Source organism: Heptranchias perlo, unplaced genomic scaffold, assembly GCF_035084215.1.
Source record: "Heptranchias perlo isolate sHepPer1 unplaced genomic scaffold, sHepPer1.hap1 HAP1_SCAFFOLD_97, whole genome shotgun sequence".
NCBI classification, from domain to species: Eukaryota; Metazoa; Chordata; class Chondrichthyes; order Hexanchiformes; family Hexanchidae; genus Heptranchias; species Heptranchias perlo.
Genome location: NW_027140014.1, coordinates 1435887 through 1446516, shown reverse-complemented (window position 1 = coordinate 1446516; position 10630 = coordinate 1435887). Strand labels below are relative to the sequence as shown.

The window sequence follows — 10630 nt, the reverse complement described above, 5'->3', positions numbered from 1 at the left end:
ACAGGAGTAAATCGTTCCCTTTTACCTACTATGTAATGTACATGTACAGGAGCTGAAGCTGAGACACAAACCGGCCGTACAGTATGATGCAGGAGTGAATCGTTCCCTTTTACTCGTTGTGTGCTCTCCCTGTATCGGAGAGGGTGGGGTGCAATGCGTGAGATGTGGGAGCGCGTTGAGTTGCGTCCCCACTTCCATGCCCCCTTTCGACATCATCCCTCCCCTGGGCCAGGCCCTGACAACTCCCACCACCCTTCTGGACATCAGTTTGGTGGACATGTTTGAAGCCTTGACAGGCAAGTGCGAGCGTATCTGCCTGCCTCTTTAAGGGGGTAGACTGTTGTTCATCCTAATTCTGAACGCCCATTGTCAGGGCCTGAATGGACTCATGTGTGAGTCGTGCTTGAAGCTCCATGGAGGCTAGCCTTCTCTCCATTGCGTACATTCCCACACTTGCCCGCGACACTATCTCATATATGCCCTCACGTCCCTGTGACAGTATGTCAGAGATTCCCTCCGTACCTTTGCCACAATTTCACTCATGCAGGTGTTGGACTCCTCCATCCTTTGCGCTATTTTGTTATAATATGTAATATTTTGTCTGAAAATAATATTCCAGAACTCTTACTCTTTCAACGAGGAAATAACACTGCAAATCGTCCTACATCCTGGGCAGTAGGAGTCAACGCAGCTTGGCATAATTTGTTTGTTAACTGGACTGCAACTAATGCTTGTGCCTCACTTGAGATTTCCCTCTGGTATAAATAAGACTGTTTTGAAAACGGAAGAACTGCCAGTCCATAACGTCAACAAACAAAGTCACTTCTCTCCGAAAATGGGAGCGCCAGTAATCCTAGAGATAGAAAAAATTTACTACCCTGTCCTTGCAGTGATTGGTGTTCCTGGTAAGCCAGTTCTAATCAGGTCTTATTAATTTTTAGTAGTGTTTAACTGTATCACTGCTGCTGCCGTCGGTGTGATAACATCACCTGTCTACTTTGACGGGTTTCATTTGCAGCATATGGGATCCTGGTCTTTATTAATAGAGGCATAGAGTACAAAAGCAAGGAAGTTATGCTAAAGCTTTGTAAAATGCTGGTTTAGACCTCAGCTGGAGTATTGTGTTCAATTCTGGGCACCACAATTTCGGAAGGATGTCGAGGCCTTCGAGAGGCTGCAGAGGAGGTTTACTGGAATGGTACCAGGGATGAGGGACTTCAGTTATGTGGAGAGGCTGGGGTTGTTCTCCTTGGAGCAGAGAAGGTTCCGGGGAGATTTAACAGACGTGTTCAAAATCATGAAAGCTTTTGATAGAGTAAATAAGGCGAAACTGTTTCCAGTGGCAGGAGGGTTGGAAACCAGAGGACACAGATTTATGATAATTTGCAAAAGAACCAGAGGCGACATGAGGAAACAATTTTTTTACGCAGCGAGTTGTGATGATCTGGAATTCACTGCCTGAAAGGACGGTGGGAACAGATTCAATAATAACTTTCAAAAGGGGGAATTGGAGAAATACTTGAAGGGAAAAAATTGGAGGGGTAAGGGGATAGTGTGGAGAGGGCGGAGTGGGTGTGGAGTGGGACGAGCTGGATTGCGCTTGCACAGAGCCAGCACGGACTCGACGTGCCGAGTGGCCTCTCCCCGTGCCGTAACATTTCTGTGATTCTATAAACATAAAGGGATATATCTTTTCGGAATTCCGAAGCTGAGAGAGAGAGAGAGGTTCGAGTGATCAAATAAATAATCAATAAATTTTCAGTTAGTCTTTGCCCTTTCTATTATTTGCAGTTAATTTGATGACGGTTGTGGTTCTGTTCCGCGGAGACTGCGGCCTCTCTAAATGCATTTCCCGTTACCTGTTGGGCATGGCGGTGGCTGATCTACTGGTCCTGATATTTGGAGTGGTCTTGTATGAAATTAAGGACGCTCATTTCACATTTTCATTCCTGAACTACACTCCTATTTGCAGCCTCAATATTGCCCTGCTTTTCATGTCCATCGATTGGTCTGTCTGGTTAACTGTCGCTTTCACCTTTGACCGATTCGTGGCCATCTGTCACCAAACTTACAGCAAAAAATATTGCACCGAGAAAACTGCGGCTTTGGTTATAACAGTTGTGTGTTCCTTAAGTCTTATAGAAAACGCTCCAATCAACTTTATATTCGAACCTCGGGAGATAATTAACAATGCTCCATGGTCCTGCTATGTAAAACCAAGCTTCTGTACCTTAACCATATGGATAGCATTCCTGTGGTTGGAAATTATTCTTACCCCATTTGTCCCATTTCTCTTGATTTTACTGTTCAATGCTCAAACCATCAGGCACATTGTGCAGGCCAATAGAGTGAGGAGGGGACTCCGTGGAAAAAATAACAGTGAGGAACACAATGATCCAGAGTTGGAGAATCGAAGGAAGTCCATCGTTTTACTGCTGATCATATCTGCCAGTTTCATGATCTTATGGGCGGTAATGTTCGTCTTTTTCATATTTGTAAATTTTACAGACGCTCAAATTTCCGAAACAAGTTACGATGCTCCTTTCACTATCGTGGAGCAGACCGGTTACATGCTTCGGTATTTGAGTTCATGCACAAACACGTTTATTTATGCAGTGTCGCAGAGTAAGTTCAGAGAGCAATTGAAGAATCTTATTACGAGTCCCGTGTCCTTCATTATTAATTTATTCAAATCCGTTTAGTAACCGCACTGGAGTAAAACGTAATTCCATCCATCGGAACCTAGCACAGGTTGTCGAGTTGACATGGACACGGAATCTCCAATGGGAGCTGCCATCTGGTCCTCATATCAGACGTCACACTGTGTGAGATCAAAGATTCTTGGGGTAATGTTAACTTGGCCGATAATGCACATTCCTGCTGAAACTGCGACTAAGTCTTTTCAACGTGTTAACTTTGCGGATTATCCAATGGGTCTTCCTGACTGATCTGCCATTCTGCTTCCAATTTGCTAACTTCCGACATGTAAAGTGAAATTTATTTCCAATAATGTTTGGTTGAATAAATTTGATTCTCACCTCCGCGGTTGTGGACAATGCATTCGCGTCGCTGCCGGTCTGCCCTTTTCCAAAGCAGAGAGAGGGCCTCCTTCAGGTGTTCTGGAGACGTAAATTCATCACACCTGGAATCATGTCTGTTGCTGGATTCCGACAATCCACTTATCATGGGAGCAATGTCTGATGTTTCTTCATCCACCTGTCCAACTCAGAGATAGATTTTGTCTCGACCACGAACCCTCCAAGTGAATTCCACGGCCTCACGACTATTTGTTCAGGGTTTGTTGACGGAAGGTCATGCCTTTCTAATCTGATTGAATTCTTTGAGGAAGTGACAAGGAGGATTGATGAGGGTAGTGCAGTGGATGTTAATTACATGGATTTTTGTAACGCATTTGCAAAGTCCCACATGGCAGACTGGTCAGAAAGGGTAAAAGTCGATGGGTGTCTCTGTGAATGGAAATTCGTTTCCAGTTGTGCGCCACAGGGCTCAGTGTTGGGCCCCTTGCTGTTTATGGTATATATTGATGATTTGACGTGAATGTAGGGGGCATGATTTGCAAATTTGCAAACGACACAACAATTGGGCTTGTAGTTGAGAGTGAAGAGGATAGCTGAAGACTCCAAGAAGATATCAATGGGTTGGTGGAGGGGGTGGAAAAGTGGCAAATGGAGATCAACCCGGAGAAGAGTGAGTTCATGCACTTAGGGAGGGCAAACAGTAAAAGGGAATGCCCATCAAACGGGGTTCCATTGAGAGGGGTCGAGGAAGTGAGAGAACTTTGAGTGCATATGCACAGGTCCCTGAAGGTGGCAGTGGAGGTAGATTAGGTTGTGAAGAAGGCAAACGGAACGCTGGCCATTATTCGCCGAGTAATAGAATAAAAAAAGCAGGGAAGTTATGATGGAACTGTATAAAACGCTGGTAAGGCCACACCTGGAGTATTGTGCGCAGTTCCGGTCACCACATTACAGGAAGGACATAATTGCTCTGGAGAGAGTGCAGAGAAGATTTACAAGAACGTGGCCGGGGCTTGAAAATTGCAGCTGGGAGGCCAGATTGGATAGGCTGGGGTTGTTTTCCTTTGCAACAGTGGAGGCTGAAGGGAGACTTGATTGATGTGTACAAAGTTATGAAGGACCAAGATAGAGTAGAGAGGAAGTACCTGTTTGCCCCAGCGGAGAGTTCAAGAACTAGAGGACATAGTTTTAAGCTGATTGGCGGAAGGATTAGAGGGAACATGATGAAAATCTTTTTTACCGAGAGGGTGGTGGGTTCCCTTTTACCCGCTATGTACTGTACATGTACAGGAGCAGACACCGAGAAACACACGGGCCGCACAGTACAAGCCAGGAGGAGAGAATCGTTCTCTTTAACTCGCTGTCTGTTGTATCTGTATGGTGCTGATAAGAACATAAGAAATAGAAGCAGGAGTCGGCCATTCGGTCCCTCGAGCCGGCTCTACCATTCCATCAGCGGGCTCAACTCCACTTTCCCTCCCGATCCTCATATCCCTTGATTCCCCGAGAGTCCAAATATCTATCGATCTCAGTTTTGAATACATTCAACGATTCATTATCCAGAGCCCTCTGCGGTCGAGAATTCCAAAGATTCACAACCCTCTGAGTGAAGAAATTCCTCCTCACCTCAGTCTTGAATGTCCGACCCCTTATCCTGAGACTATGCCTCCTTGTTCCAGACTCTCCCGCCAGGGGAAACATCCTCTCAGCATTTACCCTGTCAAGACACCTCAGAATCTTCTATTTTTCAATGAGATCTCCTCTCATTCACGAAGAAGTTTGGAACTTTGGGGGTATAAGAGGAGACAGTATTGGGACTTTTCGCTCTCTTGTTTCCTGCCTGCTCTCATCTTCGCTTGTCCTCACCTTCACAACAAGAACCGAGCACTCCGCCTGGGACGGAGAGGAGAAATCACAACGAGAAGCAGAGCCCCGCTCTTCAACTGTATGGACGAACCTCAAACTGAGACTTGAATACTGCGCGGCGGTACAGAACCAGGAGACTCGTTTTCTACAAGGGGAAGCAGCGATGAAGTCAAGCGACAATCAGGTTTTGCATTGTCCAAGTCCACATCTTTGAGACCACCGGTATTGTGTGAGGGGGTGTTGTTTGTTCCCAACCAAGCCATAGGGGTTTGGTGGGATGGTTCTGTGGGTTTGGATTTCGCGTAAACTGTACTCTGGGTAGTGATGTAGTGCACTGTATTTTCTTACGCCACCGTTTGTTATGTATTGAAAATGGCGGTGTGAGTTAACATGAATAAACAATGCACAGTTGAGTCTGAAAAACTTGTCCGTGGCTCAATTCTGTTCACTGTTATTCCCGTCATCCAGAACTGTGTAAGAGGGAGGTGATTCGAACCACCCAGGCAACCCAGCCATCCTTTTGCATTCCGACTGTCGTGCTGACGACTTGTGGTCTGGAACTGGTCGCGCCTCCAGCCAAACTGTTCCAGTACAGCTACAACACTGGTATCTACCCGACAATGTGGAAAATTACCCAGTTCTGTCCTGTCCACAAAAAGCAGGACCAATCCAATCCGGCCAATTACCGCCCCATCAGTCTACTCTCAATCATCAGCAAAGTGATGGAAGGTGTCGTCGACAGTGCTGTCCAGCGGCTCGTGATAGAATTCAAGAGGCTGCAGACAGGCCGGTGGCACGGGCGGACACTTGGCAGATGACATTTAAGGCAGAAAAACGTGAAGTGATACATTTCGTTGGGAAGAACGAGGAGAGAAAATATAAAATTGAGGGCTCAACTCTCAAAGCGGGTACAGGAATAGAGAGAACTGGGGGTATGTGTGACTAATCGTTGAAGTTGGCAGAGCAGGTTGAGAACGTGGTTAAAAAAGCATACGGGATCCTGGGCTTTATAAATAGAGGCACAGAGTACAAAAGCAAGGAAGTTATGATGAACTTTAACTGAACACTTGTTCGGACACAACTGGTGTGTTCAGTTCTGGGCACCGCACTTCAGGAAATATGTGAAGACCTTCGAGCGGATGCAGAAGAGATTTAATAGAATGATTCCAGGGATGAGGGAGTTCAGTTGCTTCGAGAGACTGGAGAAGCTGGGGTTGTTCTCCTTGGAACAGAGAAGGTTGAGAGGAGATTTAATTGAGTTGTTCCAAATCATGAAGGGTCCATTCAGAGTAGATAGAGAGAAACTGTTCCCATTGGCGGAAGGGTCATGAAGCAAAGTGCACAGATTTGAAGTGTTTGGCAAAAGAACCAGAGGTGAAATGAGGAAAATCTTTTTTAACGCAGCAAGTGGTTAGGATCTGGAATGCACTGCTCGAGGGGGTGGTGGAGGCAGATTCAATCATGGCCTTCAAAAGGGAATTGGATAAGTACTTGAAAGGAAAAAAATGCTGGGCTGCAGGGATGGGGCCGGGGAGTGGGACTAGCTGGATTGCTGTTGCATAGAGCAGGCAAGAACTCGAAGTACCAAATGGGCTCCTTCCACGCTGTAACATTTCAATGCTGCCATGATTCAACAAGAGCAGATCAGAGTCTGGGTATACTGCCGCGAATGACTCATCTCCTGACTCCCCAAAACATTTCCACCATCCAAAAGCCAGAAGTCAAGAGGCTCGACTCCATCCAGGACAAAGCAGCCAGCTTGATTGGCACCCCATCCACTGCATTAAACATTCACTTCTTCTTCCAGCGGCGCACCGTGGCCGCAGTGTGTACCACCCACAGGATGCACTGCAGCAATTTGAAACATAGAAACAACAAAAATTGGAGCAGAAGTAAGCCATTTGGACCTTCGAGCCTGCTCCGACATTCATTATGATTAAGGCAGATCCTCTATCTCAAAACCATATCCCGCTCTCTCCCCATACCCATTGATGCATTTTGTGTCTTGAATTCTGTCCAACTCCTTCTTAAATATATTCAATGACTTGGCGTAATGGAGCTCTGCTCATGGAGGCAGAGAGGATGGCTGAGGTACGAAATGAATACTTGGCATGTGTCTTTACCAAGGAAGAAGATGCTGCCAGAGACAACGTAAGAGAAGATATAGTTGAGATACTGGAAGGACTAAAAATAGCTGAAGAAGAGGTACTTGAACGCTCGCTGTACTTAATGAGAGGAGATCTTATTGAAACATACAAGATTCTGAGGGGACGCGATAGGGTAGATGCTGAGAGGATGTTACCCCTCATGGGGGAATCTAACACTTGGGGACATAGTCTCAGAAACAGGGGTCGCCCGTTTAAGACGGAAATGTGGAGGAATCTTTGGAATTCTTGTCCCCAAAACTGTGTGGAGCTGAGTCACTCAATACATTCCAGGCTGAGTTCGGCAAATTTTTGATCAGCAAGGGAGTCAAAGGATATGGGGAAAGGGCGGGAAAGTGGAGTTGAGGTAAAAATCAGATCAGCCATGATCTCATTAAATGGTGGAGCAGGCCCTCGGGGCGGAATGGCCGACTGCTGTTCCTATCTCTTCTGATCTTATGGTCTTATAAAGAAGAGGTAATTGAAAGGCGAGCTGTTCTTAAAGGAGTTAAGTCACCCTCTCCGGATGGGATGCATCCTCGCTTGCTGAGAGAAGTAAGGGTGGAAATTGCAGAGGTATTTGCCATAATCTTTCAATCATCCCTAGATACGATGGTGGTGCCGGAGGACTGGAGAATTGCGAATACTACACCCTTTTTCAGAAAAGGGTGTAACGATAAACCCAGCAACTATAGGCCAGTCAGTTTAACCTCAGTGGTGGGGAAACTTTTCGAAATGATAATCCGGGACAGAATTTACAGTCACTTGTTCGAGTGTGAATTCATTAGGGAAGCCAGCACGGATTTGTTAAAGAGAATTCGCGCTAAATAACGTGATAGGGTATTTGATGAGGTAACAAAGAGGGTCAATGAGAGTTGATGTGGTGCATCTGGACTTTCAAAAGGCGTTTGATAAACTGCCGCTCGTCAAGTTTTTTATCAAGATTGCGGCCCGTGGAATAAACGGGTAAGTATCAACACTGATAGAGAATTGGCAAAGGAACAGGGAACAGAGAATAGTGGTGAACGGTTATTTTTCGTTCTGGAGGGAGATGTACAGTGATGTTCCTCAGAGGTCAGTGCTGGGACCATTGCTTTTCTTGATATATATTAATCATTTAGACCTGGGTGCACAGGGCACAATTTCAAAATTTGCAGATGATAAATAACTTGGAAGGGTAGTAAACAGTGACAAAGATAGTGATAGATTTCAAGAGGAGAGAGACAGGCTGGTGGCATAAGCGGACACGTGCCAGATGAAATTTAACACAGAAAATACGGAGTGATACATTTCGGTAGGAGGACGAGTAGAGGCAATGTAAACTAGAGGGCACAACTCTAAAAGGGGTACAGGAGCCGAGAGATCTGGGAGTATATATACACAAATCACTGAAGGTGGCAGGGCAGGTTGACAAAGTGGTTCAAAAAACAAACAGGATCCTGGGCTTTAGAAATAGAGTCATAGAGTACAAAAGCAAGGAAGTCTTTATGATCCTTTATAAAACACTGGTTCGGCCACAACTGGAGGATTGTGTCCAGTTCTGGACACCACACTTTTGGAAAGATGGAAAGGCCTTAGAGAGGGTGCAGAAGAGATTTACTAGAATGATTCCAGGGATGAAGGACTTTAGTTACGTGGATAGACTGGAGAAGCTGGGGTTGTTCTCCTTGGAACAGAGAAGGTTGAGAGGAGATTTGATGCAGGTATTCAAAATCATGAAGGGACCAGACACAATAGATGGAGAGAAACTGTTCCCATTGGCGGAAGGGTCAAGAAGCAGAGGACGTAGATTTAAGGTCATGAGCAAAAGAACTGAAGATGATATGAGGAAAAACTTTTTTTACACAGCGAGTGGTTAGGATCTGGAATGCACTGCCCGAGGGGGTGGTGGAGGCAGATTCAATCATGGCTTTTCAAAGGGAACTGGATAAGTAGTTGAAACGAAAAATTTGCAGGAGTGTGACTGAATACTCTCCACTAGATGAGTGCAGCTCCAACAACACTCAAGAGGCTCCACTCCATCCACGACAAAACAGCCCGCTTGAATGGCACCCCATCACTGCATTAAACATTCACTCCCTCCTCCACCGGCGCACCATGGCTGCAGTGTGTACCATCCAAAGGTTGCACTGCAGCAACTTGAAATATAGAAACATTGAAATATCAAAAATAGGAGCAGAAGTAGGCCGTTCGGACCTGCGAGCATGCACTGCCATTCAATGTGATCATGGCGGATCCTCGATCTCAACATCATATTCCCAGTCTCTCCCCATACCCCGTGATGCCTTTTGTTTCAAGAAATCGACCTAGCTCCTCCTTAAATATATTCAGTGATTCGGCCTCCACAGCCTTCTGTGGTGGAGAATTCCACAGGTTCACCACCCTCTGAATGAAGAAATTTCTCCTCATCTAAGTCCAAAACGTCCTTCCCCCTATTCTGAGACTGTGACCCTTCCTTCTGGACCCTCCAGCCAAGGCAAACATCCTCCCTACATTCAGCCTGTCGAGCCCTGTCACAATTTTATGTGCCAAGGCTTCATTGAAAGCTCCTCCCAAAACCGCAACCTCTACCACCTAGAAGAACAAGGGCAGCAGGCACTTCGGAACAACATAACCTGCACGCTCCCATCCAAGTCAGTTCGGCCACAGCTGGAGTACTGTGTGCAGTTCTGGTCGCCACACTACAGGAAGGATGTGATCGCTTTGGAGAGGGTGCAGAGGAGATTCACCAGGATGTTACCAGGGCTGGAGCGTTTCAGCTATGAAGAGAGACTGGGAAGATTGGGTTTGTTTTCCTTGGAGCAGAGGAGGCTGAGGGGGGACATGATTGAGGTGTACAAAATGATGAGGGACATAGATAGGATGGATACTAAGGAGCTTTTTCCATTCGTTGAGGGTTCTACAACAAGGGGACATAGATTCAAGGTAAAAGGCGGGAGGTTTAGAGGGGATTTGAGAAAGAACTTTTTCACCCAGAGGGTGGTTGGAGTCTGGAACTCACTGCCTGAGAGGGTTGTGGAGGCAGGAACCCTCACAACATTCAAGAAGCATTTGCATGAGCACTTGAAATGCCATAGCATACAAGGCTACGGACCAAATGCTGGAATATGGGATTAGATGAGACTGGGCTTGATGGCCGGCGCGGACACGATGGGCCGAAGGGCCTCTATCCGTGCTGTATAACTCTATGACTCTCGAAGACTCTAAGTCACACACCATCCCGACTTGGAAATAGATCGCTGTTCCTTCATTGTCGCTGGGTCAAAATCCTTGAACTCCCTACCTAACAGCACTGTGGGAGAACCTTCACTGCAGGGACAGAAGCGATTCAAGAAAGTGGCTCATCACCAACGTCTCATGAGCAATTAGGAATGGGCAATAATGCTGGCCTTGCCAGCGAAGCCCACATCCTAGGAATGAAGTATAAAAAAGGTAAGAATTTAAAAACGAGAGGGGCGTCTTGATATAATCCAAAGATCTCTTGATCTGCAGTCAAATGCTCGACCACTGAGTTACACCCCGACATCTGTTGAGCGTCATATTAAAAACAGTAAGTGGCAGTTATCGTCATTGATAGGTCCA

The 10630-nt window shown here is 46.1% G+C and overlaps 1 protein-coding gene across 1 annotated transcript; it reads left to right on the top strand.

The window, feature by feature from the left end:
• Positions 1–835: 835 nt before the first annotated feature.
• On the top strand, positions 836–6060 carry LOC137320058 (probable G-protein coupled receptor 139). Its single transcript, XM_067981861.1, has 4 exons — positions 836–905; positions 1792–2625; positions 5373–5510; positions 5999–6060. Exons 1-4 carry the CDS (start codon positions 836–838, stop codon positions 6058–6060), a joined length of 1104 nt encoding a protein of 367 aa, XP_067837962.1.
• The last annotated feature ends 4570 nt before the right edge of the window (positions 6061–10630 follow it).